Source organism: Maylandia zebra, linkage group LG18, assembly GCF_041146795.1.
Source record: "Maylandia zebra isolate NMK-2024a linkage group LG18, Mzebra_GT3a, whole genome shotgun sequence".
Taxonomy (NCBI): Eukaryota; Metazoa; Chordata; class Actinopteri; order Cichliformes; family Cichlidae; genus Maylandia; species Maylandia zebra.
Window position 1 is genome coordinate 26,962,259 of NC_135184.1, and position 27,217 is coordinate 26,989,475.

The 27,217-nt window shown below is 40.1% G+C and overlaps 2 protein-coding genes across 4 annotated transcripts in view; both read left to right on the forward strand.

Annotated features, from left to right (window-relative positions):
• LOC101483148 (MAGUK p55 subfamily member 7) overlaps positions 1-9,499 on the forward strand; it is a 31,246-nt gene extending 21,747 nt beyond the window's left edge. For 2 of the 3 annotated variants that reach the window (XM_076876304.1, XM_024806101.2), the window contains 6 exons: positions 702-875; positions 3,788-3,868; positions 3,959-4,052; positions 4,182-4,290; positions 7,236-7,379; positions 9,269-9,499. In XM_076876304.1, coding sequence (XP_076732419.1) covers positions 702-875; positions 3,788-3,868; positions 3,959-4,052; positions 4,182-4,290; positions 7,236-7,379; positions 9,269-9,499 — 833 coding nt within the window. The remainder of the gene's footprint in view (positions 1-701; positions 876-3,787; positions 3,869-3,958; positions 4,053-4,181; positions 4,291-7,235; positions 7,380-9,268) is intronic. The other variant, XM_076876305.1, reaches the window with a different exon arrangement.
• A 3,953-nt stretch (positions 9,500-13,452) lies between these two features.
• Positions 13,453-25,272, forward strand: LOC101468926 (homeobox protein Mohawk). The gene is made up of 6 exons (XM_004567196.4): positions 13,453-13,676; positions 13,922-14,081; positions 14,198-14,351; positions 14,503-14,841; positions 20,780-20,813; positions 24,655-25,272. The coding sequence occupies exons 1-6, from the start codon at positions 13,453-13,455 to the stop codon at positions 24,992-24,994; spliced, it is 1,251 nt and encodes a 416-aa protein (XP_004567253.1). The 3' UTR covers positions 24,995-25,272.
• Positions 25,273-27,217: the final 1,945 nt, after the last annotated feature.

Here is a 27,217-nt window from a genome sequence, read left to right on the forward strand (position 1 = left end):
GTTTCTTGAATTGTTTTCTCTTGTCCTTAATAATTCTCAATGCTTTTCCCTTTCCACTGTATAAAACAAGAGTTCTGGTCTTTGCCTTTTTTACCAAAACAAGAGCAAAATCCAGATGCAGGTCAATTAAGCCTAGATTAAATCAAGGCTTACGCAACTCTGCTGACTATTAATGTGTGAAAATGTGCTCAACATAAAAATTCTTCAGACTTGAGAAATAACTAGTAATGTTGTCGTCTTTAAGCAAAAAAAAAGAGGGAGCGACAGAAATGTTTTAGAAGATTTTGGATTCAATGGATTCAATGATGTGTATGAAAGGAAACACACAGATGATGAAACAGTATGATCAACAGACTTAGCCATAAAAACCTTTATGCTACTTCTTTAATTTTATAAAGCACAGCTTTAGTGTTATGATTCACTTCCACCAAAAAAGCCCTAAACACAGATCTTTCCCTCAAGAATACGTGGCTAACACTAATAACGGAGCCAAACTGAGAGTTAATGTTTTCAACGTGATGAGAAATATTGCTCCAAATGTTGCCGTGTTGGTTTGCTTGCACATATACATAACTGTACACACCAGAGGCTTTGTAGCCCTGCCTCAAATGAACTAACCCAAGTTTTTAGGACCGCCATATATCTACAGCTACCTTTCCAGTTATACACCTTACTGAAGAGTCCCTGTGTCTCTTTGCCAGCTGGGTTAAGAAGGAGTTTCCGACTCGGTAGAAAGAGCAGCTGGGCCAAAGAAGCTGCTCGGTTCAGGAGATGGAGCGCCGGGGTACGCAGCTCAATTTGTCCACCTACCTACATAGAGGTGATCCCCTACCACAGGGAGCCAAAGGACAGACATCGAGTGGTCATCCTGGTTGGTATGTATGATCAAAAAAACAAAAAAGTGTATGGGGGGGTATTTTTAAGACGTTTTAGGGGAGCAATATGAGGCTCCATCCTTTGAAGGCCACAATTGATGGCTTCTTACGTCAAAGCAAGGCAACGAAGGCTGTCCAAATTCGAAGGCTCCTCCAGCCGAGGCCTACAAATGTGTCCTCCTTTCCCTGGGATTTGAAAGATGCATCAGGTGAATCCTTTTCAACCCACTCTATCCCAAGATTTATTGTGCATTGGTGGTTGTAAAACATTTTTTGGAAAAGAAAAATGGCAGATGGTCCAAGCAAAGCAGTCCAGGGATAAACTTTTAAAGTCAGCATTGGGTTTTATTGCATTTAAATATCCAACTGTTCCAAATATTAAATTAACAAAGAATCTTAGAAAGTTACATTTTGTCCAATTCAGGGGTGAGCAACTCCAGGCCTCAAGGTCCTGCAGGTTTTAGATGTGTCCTTGACCCAAAAAGGAGCTGATTCAAATGGCTAAATTACCTCCTCAACATGTCTTGAAATTCTCCAGAGGCCTGGTACTGAACTAATCATTTGATTCAGGTGTGTTGACCCAGGGTGATATCTAAAACCTGCAGGACACCGGCCCTTGAGGGCTGGAGTTGCCTACCCCTGGTCTAATTTATCAGCCACTCACTTCCGGCCTTCTCAACCTTCCTTTGTGTCCTTTGAGGGATGGAGCCCCTGAATTTGGACACACTTAGGTGGGTTAGGAGAGTCAAAACTCAAAAAAATATTTCATTCAGATTTTGTGGAGCTATCCAAGTCCAATACCTCATTAAAAACTAAAATCTCTGTCAAATGTAATTTTTATGACGAGCACTTGTATGATGAACTAGGCAGGAAAATTATGCTTTTCTTAGTGGAATAGAAAAGAAAGGATTAGGGAGCAGTGGCTATATGATTATGATTTATATGATTCACTGACATTCCTGTCTTGGACAAAACAGCCTCTGGGCTGATTGCTGATTTTTTTTTCTAAGATGATGTTTAGTAAATGATTAAAGTCAACAGGGAGTTTTTGCTACTTTAAAGAAAAAGGAAAAAGCATTGCATTTTTTAATGATGATGAAAAACAATGAGTTTTTAAAAAAATGCTGTCATAGTTTTGTTTTTTTTTGTAGTTTTCACTGGCACATTAATGTCCAGCTGATTCCCCTGGGTGTACAAGACTTATCTCTGTGTGTGCAATATCCACCCTGAACACACCCACGCTGTGTGGAGAGTAATTTTATCAAAAAATGCCATAAACTTGTAAAAAAAATAAGAGAGAGAGTTAAATAATGTGCCAGTGAGATGATGGAGATAACAGCATAAATATTTCCGTGCAGTTTAAGGTGTATTAGTCAGTTATATTCTGTTTTATATCATCCTGTAGCTTCCCTTTTTTTAGCCCTTGCAAAAATTTCAGAAATGCCAGAGTCCCATTTACGTAAAGCACGGTATTATTGAAAATGTTGTTGATCAAAAGAAAAACCAATGCGTTAATGAAGATTTATGTTCCCACTCATGAGCGCAAAAACAGTCCTTTCCCATCAGAAACACGTAAACACTGTCAGAAAACCCAAAGTCAGAATATACCGTGCTCTCTTAAGTTACCTAGCGGCCCACCTCAGATTTGCTTCTCTGCCAGCCCGGCAGGCCTGCTCTATGTATTTCTGAGCTCTATCTCTCCCCAGGGAATTTTAGATTGAGCCCCGCTGAAGGTCTTTTTAATGTCATATTACGATACAACTGTAGGTCGCCTGTGACTGAGGAGAACGGAGGGCAGACGAGAAGCGAAGAGACGGAAAAGGCGATAAAGAAAAGAGAAGCGAGAAACACAAAGAGCTGAAGAGGTGCAAAAACAATACCAGATAGAGAATAGATGAAAAAAATAAATAAAAGAATGGAGAGAAAGAGATGGATGGTGGAGACGATCCCTCATAATGTCAGCCAAGTGCTCCATCATCAACTTGGAACAGTTAAGACGGCTTGGATTTAGATTTAGACCTCTTTAATTGAGTTGGAGCTAACCCCGACTCGGGATTACGTTTTACTGTCTGCTGTGAGGGTTCTTCATTGACCGGAGGTCATCATTAAGAATATATAGCTTATTGGCAATGAAAGTTATAGACGGGAAAACCAAAACCTTGGATCACTAAACCAGGACCAGCTGGATGATGTTTGACCAGGTTTGAAATATATCCTTTCAGTTTGCACTGCATATGCACTTTGAATGAAACAATAGACCCCTATGCCCCAGGGAAGTTGGTGAAAGTGACTGCCAGCCACTTAAAGCGCCCACAGATCGTGTAACTCTTGAAAAGGAAAGCGTCCACAAAGCCCGATGATGCTCCTCTCCGGTTCTGTGCGGCAGCTGTGAAACGCATTAGAAGTGTAAGAGCGGAGAGTCCATAAACCTGATATTTTGTAATGCATCAAGCTCATGCAACCCAGTGATGGAAAAGGCAGGTATGTCAGGAATCCCACTTTCAGACAGAGCTCCATTAGAGTCTGATGCAATCTGGGGCTGCCGAAACCTGCTCTAGAAGAAAATCCCAGATGCTACAGCGCGAGTGTGTCTGTGTGTGCGCTTCATCCTGTGCATCCTACACTATAATGACATTGATACTGCGTGGCTTTGCAGATGTCACATTTAAGTGCAATCCTATGTATTTTCCAGAGGGTATAGGAGCGTTAAACGTTCGATGGGGGGGGCGCAGACAGACCCTGAAAATCTGACTGAAATCAGAGCTCTGTCTGACTGTCGCTCCCTCTCTGATGGTAAAGACAGATGCGTCATTTGATGTTGGGCTTGTGTTGAGGAAAACATTAGTACACATTAGTGATACTTGGAATGAATACCCACATGGAGAACACTGTGTTTTGAAAATTGTCTCGAGGGCCCAGCGGCGTTGGCGTTAATGAACTGAAGAGGAGGCTGCTGATCTCCGACCCCGACCGCTATGGCGTCACCGTACCCCGTAAGACAGACGCTTTCGAGTTCCTCGACTGTCATCTCCTGCACGCTAAAATGCGTTTCATCTCCCGCCTGCCGTGCTCTTCTCTTACAGACACCACACGGGAGAAGAAAAGGCAGGAAAGCGAAGGTGTGGATTATCATTTTGTGTCAGTCCACATGTTTGAAGAGCTCATTCTGAGTCACAGGTACTCCATTAGCATGTGTTCCCATGGTATTAAAATAATCTCGCTTGCATTTTGTCCACTCACTCTGTCTACTCTGCCGTTTTAATTGTTTTCATGTCTGTTCCTGTCCCTGATGCTTTCTGCCTCCAGGCTTATTGAGTATGGGAGTTACAGAGGTCACTACTATGGAACGAGTCTAGACTCTGTGCACAGAGTGATGGCAGAGGGCAAGGTCTGCCTCCTGGATGTTCACCCCAGTGTAAGCATTGTGCCATCCAAAAAGTCATGTGTCCCTAATAAACAGTTCACGCTGATTCTTCATACTAAATAATCATTCATTGTGAGCCAGCACCTTTTTCAGAAATGGAAATTTACAGTTCGGTTTTTGTCCTGTGGCCTTTTCACGTTGAACTAATAAAAGTAAAGTTTCCAAGTCCCATGTGTCACCACAAGGGTTTAGTTTTTTATTTTAGTTATGCTGGGAAGCCAGTGAGGGATCACACTGTACTTGCTTTTTTGCATGATCTGTGGAGCAATAGCATGAGCCTCCTCACTTTTTAAACCCTGCAGTTTAAAGCAACAAATAAGGACTGAGTACTCTGCTTCTATCAGAAGAAGAACATTCCTGTGTGGACTTTTCCCCAAGTTAGCTTTAGGATATGAGGGCAGTCCAAATTTGTGGAGGGAAAAATGGGATAAAATCATAGACTGTATATAAGAGATGAGCATTATCCAACAGGACATCATCTGTAGATCTTTGAAGTCCCACTTTGAAGCCTGACATTCACAGCTTGTTTTCTGGGAGCCAGAACATTTTGAACATGTAATTATACCGAGGGTGGGGTGCAGGGAAGTTTTCAGTTAACACCACCAAGTTTAGTGGGCAAAGTGACAGCATGGGTACACTGCACAAGAACAGATATTTGCTAAACACGGATAACTTGGGCAAACTGCTAGTACAACTTTATTATTCTTTGGTCATATAGGCACTAAAACCAAACAAGGTCACCAAGCAGGCTTTTACTGCCCCTCTTTTAAAAATAATCATTCCCCACTTAAAAATGAACTTTGAGCCATCTAAGGGGTACAAATAAATAAATAATAATCCCACAAAAAGTTATCATAAAGGGGGAAATTAGCGATCAGGCCAAAACTGTTTTTGAACCAGAGTGCTAACATGTTTTTACTCTGAGGTTAACATTTGGAAATGTTTGGGAATTTGAGGCAGTGCAGTTTTTGTCATTTCTTTCTACAGTTCTTTCTGTCAACCTTAGAGACTGACACTTTATCCTGTCCCTAATCCTATTGGGTTACACATGTCAGTGAGCTAAAAATTATTATTATTTTTTGAGAAATTTAACCGATCCTTTCATTGTTTTGCTGATAACATCTTGATTTTTTTTCCCCTGTGAAATCTAATGACCCCAATTCATTAAGTTTAGTTCGACTTCCTTAAAGAATTGGTTAAACATTAATTTTCTTAATTTTAATGAACAGAAATGAAAACAGAGATTGTTATGTTTGGTTGTGGTGAGCAGCTGTAGGACTGTGTTTCCTCTGTGTTGGCTCTCTCACTACTCTCACTGCTCGGATTGACCTGACTTGCATCGACTGGTTTTCCATTACAATCCAGTACTATCTAATGTCCATGGTTGTCGTCAAAGCAACACTGCAGAGCATCCCGTGACGTAATTAGTATGCGATGCGGAAGGCTAAACCAAAGTGGACGTCGAGCCAACAATATACCTGGTATTCTGTTGCTTCTCGTCGGACTCGGGAGCCGGGGCGTTGTTTTTTGTAGCCATTTCCCTCGTTTCCTGGTTTCAAAAATGGCAGTTTTGATCTTTGTGAATGAGACACTCTTGTGACTCATCAAGTGATGCCAGTGACCAGTCAATCGGTAGCATGGCAGTCTGACGACGTCACATTTTAGTACCTGCTTGGATTGCTTTTAACTGCGGCCAAGCAGGTACTATTTTAGTACCTGGTACTATGACTTATTGGAAAGCCCTGAAAACCCTGGCGAACCGTGCCGAGTCAATCCGAGTAGGTACTAATGGAAAAGGGACTTATGGGTCGTTCATTTATCAATCTGTTAAAAACTTGGGTGTTGACAGCTCTTTTAACTTGGATAAACAGATTATTTCTGTGATAAAACTGCTTCTTTTACCAGCGGAGATTATTGGCCAAAGTGCAGCCTTGCCTTTCTTATGACTCAGAGTCATACATGCTCTTATTATTGTATTGTATTGACTGTATTATTGTTATTCTTTGTATGTCGGAAAGAAATGGAACACAAAAACATGAACATATTACTCCAATTTTAGCTTCACTCCATTTGAGTTCTGTCAACTTTAGGTTTAATTGTAACATTTTATTGATCATTTTTAAGTTTCTAATTGGGCTGGCACCACTGTCTTTGTCTGATCTTAGTCATGCTCATACTCCTGTCAGAGCACTGAGGTCTTCTACTCAGATTATCCTCAATAGTCCGAGATTTAGCCTTTAAAAATAGTGGACACAGAGCTCTCAAATTGTGTCCCTGAGTCTCTGGAATGCCTTATTATTTCATATTAGAACTGACCAAACAGTTGCTACATTCAAGTCATTCCTCAGGACTCATTTCTACTCTCTGGCCTTCATGTCGAGCTAAATCTAGACATCTTGTAATTATTTTGTTCGTTGTTATTGAAAGCCTGTGAAGCACTTTGGTCAACCGTGGTTGTTTTAAATGTCCTATACCAATAAACTTGACCTTGACCTTGATGGTTTGTAAAAGCCTTTGGACCTTTGGACAAACCTTTTAATTATACGCTGTGTCACACTGCTCATTTTAATCCGGTTTTATATCGGATAGCAACGTTTCTGCTTGGTTAAATGGGAAATAAGTGAACAGTTAAAGTAAGATTTCTACTCGGCTCCACATGAGATGGTGAGACACACGAGACAATGGTTCTTCTAGGAAAAAAACAACAGTTTCTAAGCTCTCACAAGTAATTACTTTGCCACAGTTGAAGTAACAGTAGTAGCTTTACATCATGGGAGTTGGATAAAGTTATGATTTTGTGTTTTTTTTCTGCCAAACAGAATCCGAAGCTGTGGCCCAGTCTTCAGAAAACACATGTGTATTGTTTAGACAACATATTTTATTACAGATACTTGCCTTCTGTCTTCAACTAATCTAATCCTCTTTTGTTCCAACAGAAAATAAAGCGTGTGTACACGTCTGAATTTAAACCATACGTGGTGTTTGTCAAGCCACCGCGCATAGAGGAGCTACGCCTCACCAGACGGAGAGCTAAATTTGTCTGTGATGAAGAGGATATTAACCAAGTCAGGATCTTTTCAGTAAGAAAAAACACACACAGTCCAGCAATTGCATGGTGAACTAAGGTTCCTGTTCCATGTAACGACATGACAGTATGAGGACAAACATTGTGGCACACACCCCTAACTAACACACACCTTAGTTTACACTGGCCCTGTGGTTTGCATTTAGAAGACATGGGAAGTTACAAAACTGCTTTCTGATTGGCTCCTTCTCCAATAAGATAACATCTAAGGAAGCGTATTTGTGTCAGAGATAAAAGTTTCAGCTTATGTGTGATATTGATCATGATTTAAATGGGGGAAAAACTAAAAGAAAACACAAACAAAAACCTGTAACAATAAATAGGCGATAGCAAGGAATCACATTAAATAGGGAAACAAACTTAAATTATTCACCAAATTGATGTAGACTGAAGAGTCTGTGCATTTTATATTGTTCTGTTGAGTACCTGCTCACTTTAACCTCCTAAGACCCGAATTCTTCACGGCATGCATTTTTAATCTCTCTTTGCTATTTGGGCTGACTGGGATCTGATGAATGTAAAAACAAAGAATTACATGATTTATTTATTTTTTTACCTGATTTTTGTTTCTGAGAAAAATGAGATCCACATAAGAGGACATTCGCTTTAAATTTCAATAGGACAGTAGCAGTATAATGTCCTCGTAAGTGGATATCAGGCCGTTGTAGAGCAAAATTTAGTATTTTGTTCTAGACAACCCAAAATGTGATGTCCACAAATCTGGACGCAGGTCCTAGGAGTTTAAAACTGAAGCATCTGAAGTTGATGGGGCACAGCGGAATCAAAACATGCTAAGTAACTTTAAAAATGCCCATCTGAGTTCAGATTCATTGTTTGGCTACATGTGCCCAGGTTGCCTTTATCAAACCCACAAGGTGACGCAGCTGTGTTGCAGTAAGTTTTTGGTACTGTCCATTCAGAGTTGAGGCTCGTCTCAAAGGGCTGTGTTTTCAACTTGCGTGAAAAGGCTTCTTGTGCCTTAGCCGACAACTTGTCATATCCCGGCATAATTTTTGTATGTCTGCAAAAGACTGGACAAGTGGAGAACAAAAGAAGAAGTGACAAGCCTAAAAAAATATATACAACTGTTGATCTGTATCTGAAAGCCAGAAAAGGCCTTTGAGTTGATCCATATACTGTTTACTGAAACCTCATCAGACATCTCAGTGTGAAGTTTTTGGTTAAAATCGTCATCAATATTAGACAGAGGAGGTCAGGAGAGAGGTAAGTTGAGCTACAGCTGTAAAACACAGTGCAGGCTCTGTCATGGTTTGTGGGTTTAGCCACTAGTACTGAAGATTTTGTCAAAATTGACGGAATTATGAGCACAGAACCGTCAGATTTGTATGATGCAGTAACTTTTGGAAAGCATCTGTTTAGCAACAGCTTCATTTCTCAGCACCACAGTGATCCCAAACACACTGCCAATGCAGTAAAGTCACACCTGGATAGAAAAACATACAATGGCTTTCCCAGAGGCTGGACCTCAAATTTATTGAAGCAGTGTGGGAGCATCTTGATAGAGAAGGCAACAAAAGGTAGCCAACATCCAAAGAAGAGCTTTGAATGTCCTTCAAGAAGCCTGGAGAACTATTTCTGAAGACTACTGAGAGAAATGACAAGAAAGCTGCCTAAGGGAGTTTAGGCTGTGTTGAAGAATAAAGGTGGTCATATCAAATATTGACTTTCAACTGCACAAACTGATTTTGCCAGTACTTCCATTTATGTTTACACATTTCAGTACATTACTGCACCTATCTCCCATTCTCCTGACAAAATATAAAGAAATGAGCAGTCATTTTGCACAACACTGTACACCACTCCATCTAGGGATAGAATCTTTGTTGCCTGATGGATACTGGTGACGCTATTTTCCTTTCACAGGAGGCGGATTTTGAGGACATGATTGACTTAGCTGAAAACATGGAGCGCCAGTACGGTCACCTGTTTGACAAGGTGATTGTTAATGGAGATATCGCCTCTGCGTTCAGAGAGCTGAGGTCAGACCTCGAGAAGATTCAGGAGGCACGGGTCCAGTGGGTGCCCACAGAGTGGAGCTTCTCCTCACCAACAAAAGCACGGAGAAGCTGTAGTCATCTGCCCAGCTGGATTTGAGATTTATATATGAAGTTAGTAAGAAAAACAAATTAATAAAAATATAACATAGCTGTATGTAATGTGTCATTTTAGAACAAACAACATGGAAGACTGAATTTCATATTTTAATCCTGGGCTAAACAACAGCTGCGATTTCTAAAGTTTTCCATATTGTCTTTTGTGCGCATCCAGTTAGGCAGAATCCATTTCTCCACTTCTCTCCATCTCTCTCTCCCTCCATCTGTCTCTGCTCCTGCTTTTCTGTTGGCATTTGGGTGAAAACATTTCAGTTTGCAGAAGAAGAACAAGAAGAAGGGGGAAAAAAGGAAACTCTCCAGAGCTTGTGGCTGAGTGTAATGCCTCCCTGCCAAGTCGCAAACATCAGCATGTAATTATTCTGACAGCTGCTGCACTTCAATTAACTGTAATGTACACCAGAGAAATATTATTAGTAGCAGTCAGGGAGGCTTTTTTTTGCCAGCTACATGCTATATGGAGCAGGGACACAAACACGATAATAATCATAAACTTTTGCTGAAGCAAGATGAAAAACCGTTTTATGATTGCGAACAGCAGAATGCTGCAAATACTGCAAAGACCCAAAGGTGCAGAAGGTCCAATAACTAATTGTTAAGTGCTCTATTCTGAAAATCACCTTTGTTATAGAACATTAACCACAACGAGGTGTCTTTTACCCGAAAACATATTGAGACAATTAAAAACAATTGGCAGAAACTCACCATTAGTGACACTCCATTAACAAATACTCATATTTGAGCATCACAGCTGGTCGTCGGGTACAAATTTTACTCCTCTCACTCACACATGGCGGGTAATCCAATGTTTTTATGACTACATTTCACTACAGCCGTGGTGTTTCCTTCCTCTTTTTTGGATGGTGTGCTCAATTGGGTGTGAAGGAGTGTTAATGGCTCTATCATGTCGTGTTTGCGAGGAAGAGAGAGCAGTGTGATGTGGGGAGACGGTAATGGCTTTCAAGGGACGTAGGCCTTCGTAGACGTACGGAGAGAAGTTATGACAACATATAAAATTGTACTTTAAAAACACAGTGAAGCTAGACGTAGTCGATCGGGCTGCAGCAGCAAAGGGAGCATCATCGAGTCTCAAATATTTATTTGTCTTTGGAAAGCTTATTGTAAGAGTCAAACATAACTGAGTGGACGCAGACAGCATAGATGCATCCACTGGTATGTCTGCATTTCTTTCTTTCTTATTTTCTATTTTAAATGCAGACTCTCAAGACAACACTCGACACTCTTGCCAGGTCTGAAGCCCAACCTGAGCCAAAGCCTGGCAGTGTAATTTCATCACACCGCTGAGAATCTGCAGGCACCCTCTGAGATCATAATGATGCCATTAAAGACACCAGAGTGCTCCAATGAAAACCTGCCGTTTTATGTTCAGAGTAGCTCCCACTTCAAACATTACACAGAAGTATGATGTCAATTGGTCTCGGATAATTTGGCTCAGTCGTGTAGCTGTCTATCTGAAGAATGTAACAATAAATACAACCAATGTTAAACAACATCTAGTTTGTTAGCAGGAAACGTTCATTACTTTTAAACAACCGACACAGTAAAGCACATGGTAAAAGTATATGGGAGATACTTACACAAACCTAAAGCAGGAAGGGAAAGGTTTTTAGTTTATTGCAGAATACTGTAGGTTTAGAGAGTCTTTGGCTGACTCATTTGTGCTGACATTAACCCAAAACAACTTTGCAACACAAAAATCTCAAAAAGACAATTTTGCAACCAATCAAATTCGAATTTTCACCTTAACTTTTTTGCTCTGTTTTGGGTCCAACCACTCCAGAGGCAAATGGCTAGCTCCTTAGGCGCTAAATGCTACACTGCGTTCATGAGCTAGTCACCAAGTTTGTCAGTTCGCTCAAGCATCAACAGACATGCTAACGCTTTGTGTTCATGGCCTTGGGGGGTCCTTAGGGACTAGTAAAGCGCTATACAAATACAGGCCATTTACCATTTTACCATTCATCAGAGCATAACATCATTAGCGTTGAAGAAATAATAATTGAAGAAATAGACTAAGTTTTATGCTAGCACTACCTATTTATCTTGGCGCTACAGTTTTTTGATTTTGGTTAGCACCATGTCTGAATGTACCGGGGAAATGCATCCTCTTCAGAAACTTAATTTGTCAGTTTATTGTTAATTGCTAACTAATTAGAGTACTTTGAGCTGCTTCATTTCCACTAACTGCAGTCTGTAAACTAAAACAATTAGCTAAAAAATGCTGAAATGCTAAAATAGGACACAGCGCCAGCAGCATGCAACAGAATCTACAACATTTGACAGCACTATCAATAATTGTCTGTTTGAACCAAACGGATTAGAAATAATAATAATAAAAAGAATGCTTGGCGATCTGTTTCTCTGCTTCACACTTTACTGGGTGTTTGTCCCTTTGGATAGGCCTGGAGTTTGTGAACCTGCACGACACATACACAGACACAAGTGCCAAAGTATCCAAACAAAGCGAGATATATATCCTTCCACTTGGATTTTTTTACAGGTCTCCTGGCTGCCAAATGTAGGCGTGTTCCCAGCTAATATCAACAGTTGAGCCGGTGAACATATCACAGAGGGACAGGAGTAAATGGTGTGAGATAGCATGTAGCCTTTTCCGACTGCTGCCGAGGAATGTGAGCAAGGAATTTACAGCACCTAACGGGGACGCTTCTGGTACATGTGTTTTTCAGCTTTGAAAGCACTGAAACTCAACCTCCCCTGCTGATAGTCCTGAATTATGAATGTGGATGGGACTTTTTAGAGTGCTTTAATACACCGAACAAGTGCTACTTGGATTTTAGCCACAATTTCCGAAGTTTAAACTGCAGCCAGGATGACCAAAACCCCATTTTATCACAAATGTTTGCTTAAAGATTATTAAGTTATGATTGTGCATGGCAAAGTCATCAGTGTATATCCAAACACTCTTACATAAGAGTGTTTAGAGGAAAAACATACGTGAATTACAGCTTAAGCCGAGCCATCCAGTCTTCAAATACTGGGCTCAGAGCCCACATGTTGTCATTTAGTTACACTAATGATGATGATGTTAGAGTTCCTTCAGACTGAGTTTCCATAATTATTTACAGTCCCGGTTGCTCAAAAATGGGAACCCACACTAACAAATATGCGCATTATCTTTGGATTAACCCTACTCACAGTGCAAAGGGATGCAATGCAGTCCTGACACTCAAATAAATACGTAGACTTTAAAAACTTTAAACCCCAGACGCAATACAAACTCATAATTACACACACACAGTTTAATGTCATTTTCTTGTGTTTGTGTGGCCTCTGTGGATTGGCCAATTTGTACTGAAATCCATCTGAAAACAGCAGGATTTGCTGCCTATCACAGGGCACAGCTCCGTGGTTTTGCTGGTTATAAGTAACCGTGTAATTACACGCATAAATTTCCAGAATCTCTTGGTAAAACATGTACTATTATTTGCTGACACGGTTTTTGGTAAAACCGCAAGGTCCACATGAATCATGTGCCTCATGTAGAAAATATGAGGGCATGTTGAACTGCTTAGCACAGACTGCAGTCACACCAAGCAAAAATCTCACTTGTAAATCTAATGACCGCATTTGCTGATATTCTTTTCATGTGCAATCTCGCTCAAACCGTCGGGTGCTACCGCTGCTCTGCAAGCTTTGCCTCACAGACCCCTCCACAGAAGCGATTGGACGGTGGGGGGAGCCAATAGGCGGCGGAGCAGCAGGTTATTTGAACTCTCCTCGCACAACATCATCTGACTTTTCAAACATTATTCTCCTCTTCTGTCTGTCAACGTCTGTTCCCGAGAGCACCGAAAGAAAAGCAAGGGACACTTTTATGTTTAACCTATTCCTTTTTACACCAAGTCTACCAAGAATGGGAATCTACTGCCTTTCTTTACATCTGGGAGTTTACTGATGCACCTGTTGATTGAGGAAGACTCGGCGCGTTTAAGAATGAACAAAGTTGCTGTGATGAAGTCTGAGCTTCACTTGGACGACGGCAGGAGAGCAGAGGAGAGGAACAGACTGAACTGTGCAGACGTACCTCAGACAAGTTTAGCAGAAGGACAGAGCGCGGACCTGCTGCGATGCCAAGAGTCCGCAGAACACAACTCTGCCATGAAGTACAGAAGATATGGGTATTTTATCACTTTTTTGCTTTTTTTTATGGCAGAAAAACACATTAAACCTATAAAGAATCTAAAATAATGCTGCGATCTCAGATCTTGTACTTCTTTGGATATCTACGCTTTGATTAAATTAATTGCATGACATAATTTAGTCAAATTTGACAGTGAAGTAGATCGAAAGTATTGCTACAGTGCTACAATCAGGTTACAGGTAAGCATGCTGGACAATGTTTGTTGACCTCTTACTCCTTCAGGTCCCGTCTGACTGGCGTAAAAGTTCGTCACAAAAGACAGGTGTTGCAGGACATGGCCCGGCCCCTGAAACACTGGTTATACAAACACCGGGACAACCCCTACCCGACTAAGACCGAGAAGGTCCTACTCGCTTTGGGCTCGCACATGACACTAGTACAGGTGAGACGAGCTCACGCAAGAAAGAAGAATGAAGCAAAAGTGATTTGAAAGATGTATTAGTGCTGATTTATGCGAGTCAGTGCTGTCCTAAAAAAAACACAGCGGCATCTGTGCAGGTTTCCAACTGGTTTGCAAACGCCCGACGAAGGCTGAAGAACACAGTGAGGCAGCCAGACCTGAGCTGGGCCCTGAGGATCAAACTATACAATAAATATATCCAGGGAAACGCGGAGAGGCTGAGCATGTGCAGTGATGACACTGACTCAGAGGGTAAGGACCTTCAGGGAATTAGTAGTTTCTAAGTCATCAGACTGGATGTACCCAGTCTCTCTTTTTTAATCATAGTTTGTAACATTTCATATTCACTGATATGAATCGATTTAGTGTGAAATCAGTGACAGCTTTGTTTCCTTTGCTGCAGATGAAGAATGTCCCTTACAGACTCCCATCAGCCAGTCAAACTTCAGCAGGTCATCATCCCACAAGAGCGTGCTGGAGAAACAAGGCAACATGCTCACCATGGCTGACTGCGCCAACAGTGATGACAGCACGTCCCCTCCTTCCAAGTACAAGAGCAGTTTACTGAATCGCTACCTGAACGACACCCTGCGGCACATGATGGTGGCGAAGGCCGATGGCGTTGCGCCAGCCTGCAAGAGAAGAAGCCACTCCGAGTCGTTCAGTTCAAACGAATGTGATGGAGATGTCGTCTCGCCTGCATCGTCCTATGAAACAGAGACCAACTTTGTCTACCATATGGGTGAGACCTGTTTCTTTTCTAACACAAATGCAATATCTGTATGTGTTAATACACAAATTTAGAAAGATGTGATGCAATATTAGCTTCATGCATCAATCAGCAATCAAAAACAACACAGTAGTCTAGAAATGGTAGGATCATCTCCCCCCATCCATAGAAATTACTAAAGCATCTTCCTTGTTTATTGTGGATTTATGCTGAATGTGAGGCAAACTGACAGTTTAACTACCCTGTTTCCCCTCTGTTCATTTTTAACACACCACAGTGTACAGTAAAGTAAGAACAGAACGAACAGAAACTTCCACATGGCTCCTCGGAGTGCCCTGATATTAATAAATCTCTGGCACTCCACTGAAAGTCAGAAGCTCTGTGAGATTCAATTATAAAGTTAGAGGGAAAGTGGGAGGGAGTTTGAAACCTGGGTGCCCTTTCAGACCTATAGGGAGCACAGCAAACTGACAAGCCTCGAATCCGCTAAGGCGCAAGAGCCAAAGCCTCTACAAACATTACTAATAAAGTCTCATGCAGACGCTGAAATCCCTCATTTTAAAATTGGATGGAGCTCGCCCTGGCTGCTGCTGCACACCGCAAATATCATTTCCATATTCTAGAATGTGCCATTTGTTCCGCTTCAGCTTCTTGCCATGGTGGAAATGTCCAGTCCAGTCTCAAGGACAATTACAGAATGTCTGAGACTTTATTCTTCCCAGGGTGAGAAGTGGAAACCTTGGCCAAATGCAGAAATGGAGCAGTCTGTCAGGACTACACCGGAGAGGTCTCATAGAGCGACTGTCGGTGCTGCCACTCATCTGTGAGACAGCGCAGAGCAAGACCACTAATATCCATTTGGCTTCCCCCTTCGGTGTTTGAAGTTGTGGCTTCGCTCTCTCGACTGCTATGTGCTTTGGCAGTCTGGTTCTCCCAAGTGTTACTTTCTTACTCAAAGTCAATCTAAATTTACATTACATTATAAAAGTTGTGAAAAGATTTTTGAAACCAATTCTGCTCTTTAGCGCTTCTCTTTAGTTTGACTCTAAAATCAAAAAAGGTTCTGTTTTATTATGTTAAGAGTAGTTTCCTGGCAATCACCTTGTTCCAGTCTAAAGAAGTTATTTAATGGATAATTTTATTTTCTGTGAAAGCTAAATTAAATGTCATGGCTGACTTGAAAAACCTGGGGAGTAAATTACAGTCTAAGAAAGAAACATATGTAGATAAATAAACCACTGAACTTATATTCCACATGAAATATAATGCCTTGCCTTAACTGTTATCTATCTAGACAGTATAAAATAAGGTAGGATGCCAAAAGACATGCCGCTTCTTAATTGTTGTTTTAATCGATTAAAACAGCAAAAAATATATTTCGTTGTTTTTTTTAAGTCACAACATTAGCATTTTTGCCATTGCCACTTTGGTTTACTTTGGCAAAAGTTCAAATATTTAGGCTAGTTGTTATCAGCTAATGCTAGGAAGCTTAATTAGCTGCACTTATAAACTATTCAGTAAGTGTCACTCACCAAAACTGAAGCACAAACTTCTTGAATGGGATGTAAAATATAACAGGTCATATTATCTTTTAGATAAATCCATGTAAAGGAACCAACACCCATTTCAGTGACTTAAACCTAGCAAACAGCTCTCGTCACAATGGCCATACACCTAACTTTAGGTCTTACTGACACCTTGAACAGTGAAATATAAATGAAGATGGGATAGATCAGTGTTGCCAACTCCTTAGTAAGGAAAACTGCTATTAAGATAATTGGTCATGCTTATGTAATTGTAACCTACATTGTAGGAGGGAGAAATAACATTGTGGAAGAGACATAAAGTGAATAAAAAAAACACCCTAAATGCATTTAGAATATATTTAGATCTACAAATTAAATTTCTTTTAGCAATTATTGTTTATTTTAATGTCAGAATTCCAACCCTCCTCCTTTATCTGGGCTTGGGACCAGCAAAAGTGACCCGAAATAGGTACTCTGGCGCAGCGACTTTGTGTGTTTGTGTGTGTGTTTAAGTAGTTTTAAACCTTGTGATCCACAAAAAGTAACAGTAAAAGAAGAACTGACTGCGTTACAGTCAGGGCAGGAGCTCATGCACGATTCATTTGGAGTTTGGAAGCAAGGTGTGAACATCTCCTGCTCTGACAGCAGCTGGGGTTGACTGCTGCATAAGGACTATCCGCTGCCTGTGAGTGCTATAGCACGGGCGAGGTACCAACGGCAGCACCCGCTGATTGTTGAGAGTAAGAGCGATATGTGCCTTCACGTCAAAAAGTCATCATAAGTCTCCAATAACATCAGCAAAAGTCGCCAGATTTGTCACTAGATTTTTCGCTAAATATAGCAAAAAGGTCGCTAAGTTGGCAACACTCGGATAGATAAATGAAGACAAAATTAGCTATAGCAACCAAAATTGTTAGCTAGTGTCATGTGGCCATCGAAGGAATTGCGTCTTTTTGCACTTCCACATTTCGTCCTGTTTCAGCCCTGGTTGTTGCTACTTGGTAACAGATCAAACAATACTTTGTAGTGTTACAAACCTATACTAACTTCAGGTTAAAAGCAATGGTGAATTTTCAACATTGAAAGGAATTCTTGTCAAATGACACATGCAACAGTACTGGTTGCTTACAGAAATGAATGTTCTTCTATCTGGCAGTCCATCATCAGTGAGTCAGGGCTTCTCTAAGCCATCCTACACTTTATAACGTTGTACTCCTCTTTATCTTAAAGTATAGTATGCCAAAACATGGCATTCCTACATGGTGGAAAGACACAACTAAAGGAATGTTACATTAGCTTTGTTAGCTAAAAGAGAACAAATGTAAATTCTTTTTTAAAAAATTTGACCAGTAATTATGGTTCAAATGCATTTTTCAGTCAATAAATCAACATTTTTTGTTTATAATTCAGTTATCTGTCTCTGCATGTAACTAGTTAATAGGCAGCACTATTTACAGAAAGAGTCCAAACAAGCTCAGTTATTTCGATCAACTTGAGCTTAGCTTAGCTGGTAGACATAGAATAATTCTTGAGGTCAACTCTATTTCCCAAAATGCTGAACCATTCCTGTAAGTGTGTAATATACTCACTTGAAATTATATTTCTTTTGGTGGTTCTTTGAGGTTTTCATGATGTCATCAAACACTACATGCAGCGCTGCTGAAATGTTTTTACAAACTTTTAATGTATCCCTGACGGTCATATTAAGGGTGTTTTCAGCTTTTGCAACTCCTCTGTGGAGGTGAAGTGGAAAGTTAAGCTGCCAGCTTCATGACAGGCGCTAACACCATTAACACATTTAACTCTGCCCGGGAGACGATTAAAACAGTCACTAAACTCAAAGTGATTTGCTAATAGGTGATGCCACTACACACTAACCTACGAGGACACCTAAAAGATATCGGTTTATTTCCCACAGGCAGTAAAAGTCTAGTAGCAGAGTCTATGTTTGCAATGTTAATATTGGCTGTATAGCAATTTCTGTACTATATAATTTGACACTCACAGCAAGTTCAGTATTTCCCTTAAAAAGCCTGGAGGGTCATAAACTAGACTAGAATGAGGTTTTATTGGATGCGGAGCAGTGAAATGCATAACTACCTGTTTTGTTTCTAGTGAAAGCATAGATGAAGGTTTTTGTTTCGTATATGCAGTATTGTGGATCTGAATTATACATCTGGGAAAAAATTCATAATCACTGACACTGGGACATGTGAGCGGTTTTCAACTTATATTGTGGGAGAGCGCCAAGGTTTTAATGATCTCATGTAGATATTAATTCATTGTTTGGTGATCTGTTAATCTTTTATTACTAAATAGTATTGAGGTTTTGCAAACTTGTGACCACTAACCGCATCATTTTAACATGTCCACCATTTTGGACATGTGGCAATGTAGGATCGGGTGAATAATAGTCACTAGCAGATTGTCGCGGTCTTCCGTAGTTTGTATAAAGCACACCGGCTTATCTGAAAATACTAACTAGCTACTCTCTGTGCAGTAGTGAAAAATGTAACACGGACCAGAAATGGAGCCTGTGCTGAGACGCAACTTTTATTTAGAAGGCAAACGCTTTACTTTTATAGTTTTCAAGCTTTGCTATCACTTGGCAAGTAGTTAGCAAATGTTTGTGGAAAATTTGGTATCATACACATTAATGGCCAAAGCCACATCTTTGTAACTAAAATTACCTAGTGCCAGCCAGCAACTTCCAACAACCAATCTCCAACCAGGCTGTTTATACAGAGTTTTCCCTCATGACCGGTGGCTGTATGTGGCTGTGGCACAACCAATATGACCAAAAACTCTCAAACAATGTATACATGACAACATGCCAGAAACTTGCATAAGCTAGACAATGTTAACGCAAAAGTTATGTTACTTTTTCATATTTAAAGAAATTCAAATTTTTTAGTAGGTTAGTAATACGTTTAGCATGGTTAGCTTAGCTTAGCATAGCCCAAACAGTAGGGAAAACAGCCTCTTTCCAAATGTAAAAATGTTGCTTTTCTGAACTTATTAATTATACCATCTGTTCAGTCATATCATCTACACACACACACACACACAAAAAAAACAAATTATAAAAACATCAAATAGAGTTTTACAGGTTAGGCACCATATTGTTTTTAACGACATTGCTATGTAGCTACTACATGTTTCTAAACTTTGGCATTTATTGAAACAAATATAGTATATCCATCAAAAAGTGGATTTTGTTACCTCGAGACAGTTTTTACTGAGCTAAATTAACTCGCTTGCTTGCTTTAGTTTTATGGGCTATTTGCTATACAGACATTTGAGCGCCATCATTCTTGTCGTTGTACTCGGGAACAAAATGAAATAGTTTGTTTCTTTTTAATATGAAACCATCCCTTATATGGCCATAATTATGGATCCAACATGAAATGACATTGCATCACTGCGGGACAATGTAATAGCAGGGAGACGTCTCAGCAGCTTCACGTTACCCCTTGTAAAATTTTGTTGTAACTGATCTTTGCTGCAAATCTAAGACTCACCAGAGCTGAAACAATGTTTTTTCGGGGTAGTAAATACAACTGAAGTGCTAAACTATTTTACTGGCGAGGTTATAGGCCGAAGAACATTCAGTAGCAAAAGAAAAGCATAAGACAGCAAAATGATTTACTATCAACAAGTAGTTGCTTTTGGCCCTGGCCTATGTTTTTTCACAGTCAGAGATGGGAATGTTTCGGGCTGTTAGCATTGAAAGACTGTGTTTCACAGCAGACCTCTAATTTCCCTGTCTAGTCCTCTCTGAAGAAAAATCTGTTGACCAGCTTCAATCTGCTCCAGTGAAAATAGGCAATATTCCAAAGCTGAAATGGAAAATATGTTTTACATATAATGCACACTTATTTGCTGACCACAAACAGAAACCATGTAGCGATATATTACTGAAAAGTTCGTTTTTTTTCTTCTCTTGCTCCTAAAAATGCCCAGATTGTTTCTATTTAGGGCACTGACAGAGCAACTCATCCTTCTTTCTTTAACAGGTTTAGATGATGGTCGTATTAATTTATGTGACCCATATGGCTGTTAAAAAAAACATGAAAACAGGGTGTCCACAAGATACAGTGTACATTTAAGATTTTTTTCTCCCTCTTGAACGCTCAACACTGAATAGCAGTTGAATAGTTGAGGACAGACAGACCAATACACTTTTCAGCATGTTAAAATCCATCCAGAGACACAAACATATAAGAATGTACTGCCATTAAAACATACACAAGCACACACAAGCCCATGGGTATCCACAAAAAAACATGTATTTATCACTAATATATGATTCCAAAGCTTAATCCAAACACTCATTGTCCCATGACTAAACTGTCTGTAGTTTCACTGCTGTCGAGTCGAACTGATTCATGGCACGTTTTGAGTCTTTTTATTCTCTTTTACAGATACAAGCGACTACAATTCAACTAAATGTGACAGGTAAGTTTACTCATTCATTACTGAATACATACATTTTATAATCTCACTGAAATCAAACCACTAATCATCTGACTTTTATAAAGAGATGCTTTTTTGTTTTCTGTGGGGGGCTTTTGGCTCTGGATATTTATTTATTTATTTATTAACCTTTATTTAACCAGGAAGATCCCATTGAGATTAAAAACCTCTTTTTCAAGGGAGACCTGGCCAAGATAGGTAGCAGCAGATGTCTCACAGTTACAGAAATTACTCAAACACAGGCAGCAACAACACACATGCAACAATAAGTGAAAGAATACAAATAAAATAAAAATAAAATTCAATAAAATTCAAATAAAATAAAAAGTCAGTTAAAATGACAATCAATCTAATTGAAACAGTTGCATGTTATGGACTTGGCCTCAAGGATTCGTAGTTTAGATTTAAAATCACTTAATGAAATGAATTCAGTCATTTTCCATTCCTTCTGCAGTTTGTTCCAGGCCGAGGGTGCTAAATGGACAAAAGCTCTTTTACCAAGTTCAGTTCGGGCAAATGGAACAGAAAGCAACAAGTAACCATGCGGACGAAGAGAATACCGACCAGCATGTTTCATTACAAGCAGGGAACATATATAAGAAGGCAGCAACCCAAGTATCGCCTTATATATAAAACTGTATAAATGAGAGTTCCTCCGACTTACCAAAGCAGGCCATCCTACCTGAGAGTATAACTCACAGTGGTGAGTCTGAAATTTACAGTTAGTGATGAACCTCAGAGAAGCATGATACACAGAATCAACCATTCGAAGACATTGAGCAGAAGCATTCATATATAGAATATCACCATAATCCAGCACAGGCAAGAATGTTGCAGCAACAAGCCGCTTCTTTGTATTAAAAGAGAAACACAACTTATTTTGAAAATAAAATCTCAGTTTTAACTTCAGGTTTTTCACAAGATTCTCTACATGTGGTTTGAAGGTAAGCGAGTCATCAATTAAGATTCCCAGATATTTATAGGTGTGAACCAACTCTATTTTATTACCTTCAAGAGTGGTTACTGATGGGATTGTTTGGGCTCGTCTCCTTGATTTAGAAAACAACATGAGCTTTGTTTTGTCTGCGTTGAGAACAAGTTTAAGCTGATGTAATGAGTGCTGGACAGCAGAAAAGGCTTTCTGCAAGGAGTCGATGGCTTGGACAAGAGTTGAACCACAGCTGTAAATAACTGTATCATCAGCATAGAAGTGCAAGTTTGCATCTGGCACATGTAGACTAAGATTGTTTACGTAAATGATAAATAGAAGGGGACCTAATACAGAACCCTGTGGCACTCCGCTGTGCACTGTAACAAAGTCAGAACATAGACCGTCAGATTTAATGCACTGAGTCCTGTTACTGAGGTAGTTTGAGAACCATGCCACTGCTCTCTCAGAGAGTCCTGACTGGAAGAGTCTAAGTTTTAAAATACAATGATCAACAGTGTCAAATGCTTTTGACAAATCAATAAAAAGGGATGCACAGTGTTGTTTTTTATCAAGTGCAATAGTAATATCATTTACCACTCTAATTGCAGCTGTGATAGTACTGTGATTCTTCCTAAAGCCTGATTGATATTCAGATAAAATGGCATTGATGTGCAAAAACTCCTTTAACTGCTCACACACAAGAGCTTCAAGAACTTTGGCCAGCACAGATAGATTAGATATTGGTCTGTAATTAGTTAACACTGCTGGGTCGCCCCCTTTTAATAGAGGAACAACAAAAGCTGATTTCCATACTGAGGGAATTTTATTCGTGTCCAGTGTGAGGTTGAAAAGTGTTGTGAGAGGCTCTGCTACAAAATCAGCTGCCAGTTTCAAGAAGTAAGGATCTAGTAAGTCTGGCCCTGGAGATTTTCTAGGATCTAACAGTTTAAGAGCTTTACAGACCTCCTGCACAGAGAAAGGAACAAAGTTAAATGGCTGACCAGTGTACACCGGAAGGTTTGTGCCAGATTTTACAGAGACTGGGTTCAGAGAGTCAAACAAAGAGCCAGAAGATATAAAGTGCTTGTTAAAACAATTCATAATCTCCTTCCTATCATAAACAGGAACAGAATCCTTAAAAACATAGGTGGGTAGAGCGTGGGAGCTTTTACTCACTGAAAGAGACTTAATGATTTTCCAGAACTTCTGTGGATTATTTAGGTTCTCAGTGGTGACAGACAGATAATATTCTGTTTTAGCTTTCTTAATAGAGGAAGTACATCTGTTTCTTAGTTGTCTGAAAAGAAGCCAATCACTGGGATAGCCTGTTTTCCTCGCTTTGGCCCAAGCCAGGTTACGCTCATGAATGATATCTGCCAGCTCTTGGGAGAACCAGGGGTTTTCACGACCTTTTATCCTATATCTTCTTAATGGAGCATGTTTATTCACAATTTGCATAAACCCATCCTTAAAGAATGCCCACGCTAATTCTACATCAGGGATCAATCCTATTTTCTTCCAGTCATAATTTGACAAATCATGATAAAATGCTTGCTCATTAAAATGTTTAAGAGTTCTTTTAAAAATAATACGATGTTGTGACTTGGCCACTTTAGTATTTCTAATAGCAGCAACAACACAGTGGTCACTTAAGTCGTTACAAAAGACACCCAAAGATGAAAATTTATGAGGAACATTTGTCAAAATCAAGTCAATCAAGGTAGACTTTTCGGGGCTTTTGAGATTCGGCCGAGTGGGTAAATTGACCAGCTGGGTAAGACTGATAGAATCACAAAAAGATTTAAAATCATCTGAAACAGTTTTGAGCCAATCCCAGTTAAAGTCACCAGCTAGAACAAGCTCCCCATAATTTAGTCTGGACAGCAAAAGGTTTAAAGAACGCAGAGTTTCTGTGGAGGCAGAAGGGGGTCGATAGCAACAAGCAACTGTTATGCAAAGACCCTTTGCAACATTCACATTCAGAGCCAAAAATTCCAATTGTTTGCAAATTGATTCTGATAGAACTATTGTAGCATCAAATTTTGACTTAACATAAGCAGCAACACCACCACCTTTCTTAAACCTGTCGGTGCGATAGATATTGTAGCCAGCCATGCTAACATGTTCATCAGATATATATTTAGACAACCAAGTTTCAGAAATGAGGACAATATCTGCATCTGTTGATTGAACCCAGATCTTGATCATATCCATCTTGGGTAACAAACTGCGCACATTAAGATGAACTATCTTCAGCCCAGGTGAGGATTTAAATTCAGATGGTGTCTGGCTACATTGCAGCTCAGGGCCTGGGTTAGGTTGCACATTACCAGATAAGAGCAGTAGTAAGACGATCAGAAGTCTCTGCTTTGTACTTATTGATTTTGACGTGTGAAATGTTGACACAAAGCAGGATTTTTCGTAACTAATTTTGTAATTGTACAAAGCAAGAAGGTTTTGAAGATCAGGTAAATCTTTCTGTAGTTCAAAATGATTAATGTCCTGTTCCAAATACATTGGAAATTGTACAGGATGTATAGCAGCAGTGACGCATGTAGATCTGGGAACCATGTCACGCAGAATGGGGTCACTGTTAAATGTTCTCATCTTAGAAAAATTGAGTGTCCAAAAGTCCCCCACGGCCAATAAGCAAAGTAAAGTTATTAAAAAAGCCATTATCCAAAACACAATGATTGTTGATGCTGAATTAAATAGGCTGCACAAACCTAGGATGGCAAGTAAGGCTCCAGCCAAAAGTTCGGGTCCTGGTGGCTTGCTAGCAGAGCGCTTCTGAAATTGGCGTTTAGATCATTTTTTAAAGGAAGGCGTGGGTGATTATAAATTATCTACAAATGATATGTGTATACTCTATATGTATGTATGTATTCACAGGGACCAGCAGCCACTCAGAGGCCAGCAGAGACAAGATGACCAAGGCTGGAGGGAGATCCACGCTGCTGTGGCTCTGACAAGCTTGGCCCAGGGGCAGAGCTGCACTGCAGACCAGAGCAGTGCTCCAGTGTCCAGCGCTGCTACAGGGCAGAGCTACACCCGAGGGCCTCTCTCTGTAGCAAAGACCACTATCACAGACGAGATGAGCAACACAGGATCTGCCTCAGGTCTACAGCAGAGCTGTGCCACCGGGCCCGCTCTCACCAACCGCATCATCCAGAAATCCTCTCATATCTCTGAGGTCCAGACTGTCAAAGTCTCACTGGCAAACAGTGTGTAGGCATTAAACATGTTGTTTCATACAGGAAAACCAGACGTCCACGTGCCTTGCGATATATATATATATATATATATATGTACAGCCTCTGAGATCTTTGTTTTGTAATGCTGATTAACTTTAATGTTTGTAACCATTTTTAACACTAACCTAATGCTGTTTATTAGTTGTTACTGTTTTTTGCTGTGTTCCTCATGCCCCCCTCTGTTGCAGTAAGTTATATTAACTTCCAAGAGACTGGATCATCATCCAATGCTAATGTTTGACAGCAGCTATTTCAATAAACCTAATGTGAAATCCTTTGAATAGTCGTGTGCTTAGAGTAATTTCTATGCACAGTTTTGTTTTGCTGAGCTGTATTTAGTCTTAGTTTTCACGTGTGCAGACGTACGTGGTGAAGTTTTACTGCATCGTTACACAAAGTGGATTTTAAAAGGGTTGTACTGATGGAAGAAGAGTGTTATAGTGGCCCAGGGAGACAGTTCCTGGAGGGAACATGGAGGGAAGGCTAGAAACAGACATGGGCCAAATCCTAGTTTCCTGTTACAAACTTGGAGCTGCCATGGTCAAAGGAGCTTGCAAAGAAAAGCGTCTGGACTTCTTTAAGTTGCTTGAAGACGTTTCACCTCTCATCCGAGAAGCTTCTTCAGTTCTAAGGTCAAATGGTGGAGAGTCCCAGATATAAACCTAGTGGGAGTATCCCCCCACAGAGGGACAAAAGGACCCCCTGATGATCCTCTAATCCCCTGAGCCAAGGTGTGAAACTGGGTGTGGGTCCCAATCAGCCAGAGTTTCGGGTGAGTTCATTGTGAAACCTGGCCCCACCTTATCATGCGAATAAGCAAGATAATAAGCAACTTAAAGAAGTCCAGATGCTTTTCTTTGCAAGCTCCTTTGACTACGATGACCTGGATGACTGAGAACCTTCACAGACATATTGGAGCTGCCATATTAATACTTTTTTAAAAACAATGGTTCCATTGTCTGATGTGAATGCGTGTTTTCACAGTGATGAAACCACAGCATTTGGAGCTCTTTGAACTCACTTAACTCATTGTTTTTGACCTTATGATGCATGTCTTCAGTGTTTTAGCCAAACCATAAGTAGATGTTCTTGAAGAGTACTGGCCACACACTAGACATGGATAGCAGCTATTTAGTGAACAAGGAAGAGCTTAGCATCCAAAGAGCTGATCATGTATGATTTCCTAAAGATGCTAGTTTGTGCTAAAAGAACAGACACTGAACAAGTTACCAGAAACACATCACCCAGTGTGTCTCTGTGTTTTCTTCTCTTTCCCCTCACTGCCAACATTTGTGATGGATAGGTGCCCCTGCCTGGGCCACATTCAGCTGGAGGTTTCTTCCTGTTAAAAGGGAGTTTTTCCTTCCCACTTTCGCCAAGTGCTTGCTTATAGGAGGTTTGCGTGATTGTTGGGCTTATATTACTGTTGGTTCTTTACCTTACAATATGAAGCCCTTTGAGATTATTTATATAGCACCACTTCCCATCAACAAATTTGTATATAACTCTATAGCTAACAAATCCCCATAACCATTTACAGAGAGATAGTAATGTTGTAGTAGCAATGTACACAGAGACCCCACCCAAGCAGCTCGAATGTAAGGTTTTTGTTAAGTTTCAAATGGAATTGCCACTGTGGTGTCATGGAATAATAACGTAAGCTGCTCTCAATAGATGTGCTCTCTGTTTTAAAAATCAACCTTTTCATTTTCCTGGAACAGCAAAGATCACAATGAAACATTCACAAATGTTTTTAATTTATTTTATATTGAATGACATTTCAGGAATTCTATTTCCTCCACACACGATCAGCTGCAGAAAATAAATAATGGAAATACCAAGTACCCTTCAGGCTTCAGAAGAAGGTCTCGTCCTGTTGCATCTGGGGACATCCTGACATCAAGCTTGTAATCACATACTGGAACTTTTTTTTTTTTTAAACAACATGATTAACTGGATTTTTCCACACGTCCCAGTTTTGGTCTGTTTTTTTTTTGTTTTTTTTGTTTTTTTTGTTGCAAGGAATGTTTTCAGTCTTACATGTGCAGGAGGCTAGTCATCAACAAAGTATTATGGAAAGAGCGCCTCACTTGAAGTTTCCACTGTAAACCTGCTTTTGATTAGGTGGGCTTCTACACAACACGGAAACTAAAAGGCAGATCCCACAGGGCCATTAAACAACAGACACGAGTGACGGCATC

Bases quoted from the DNA above. Each gene is read 5' to 3' on its own strand.
- LOC101468926 (XM_004567196.4), top strand. From the start codon at position 13,453: ATGCACCTGTTGATTGAGGAAGACTCGGCGCGTTTAAGAATGAACAAA. The intron at 14,842-20,779 runs GTGAGACCTGTT...TCTCTTTTACAG, and splicing joins CAACTTTGTCTACCATATGG to ATACAAGCGACTACAATTCA. The intron at 20,814-24,654 runs GTAAGTTTACTC...ATGTATTCACAG, and splicing joins AATTCAACTAAATGTGACAG to GGACCAGCAGCCACTCAGAG.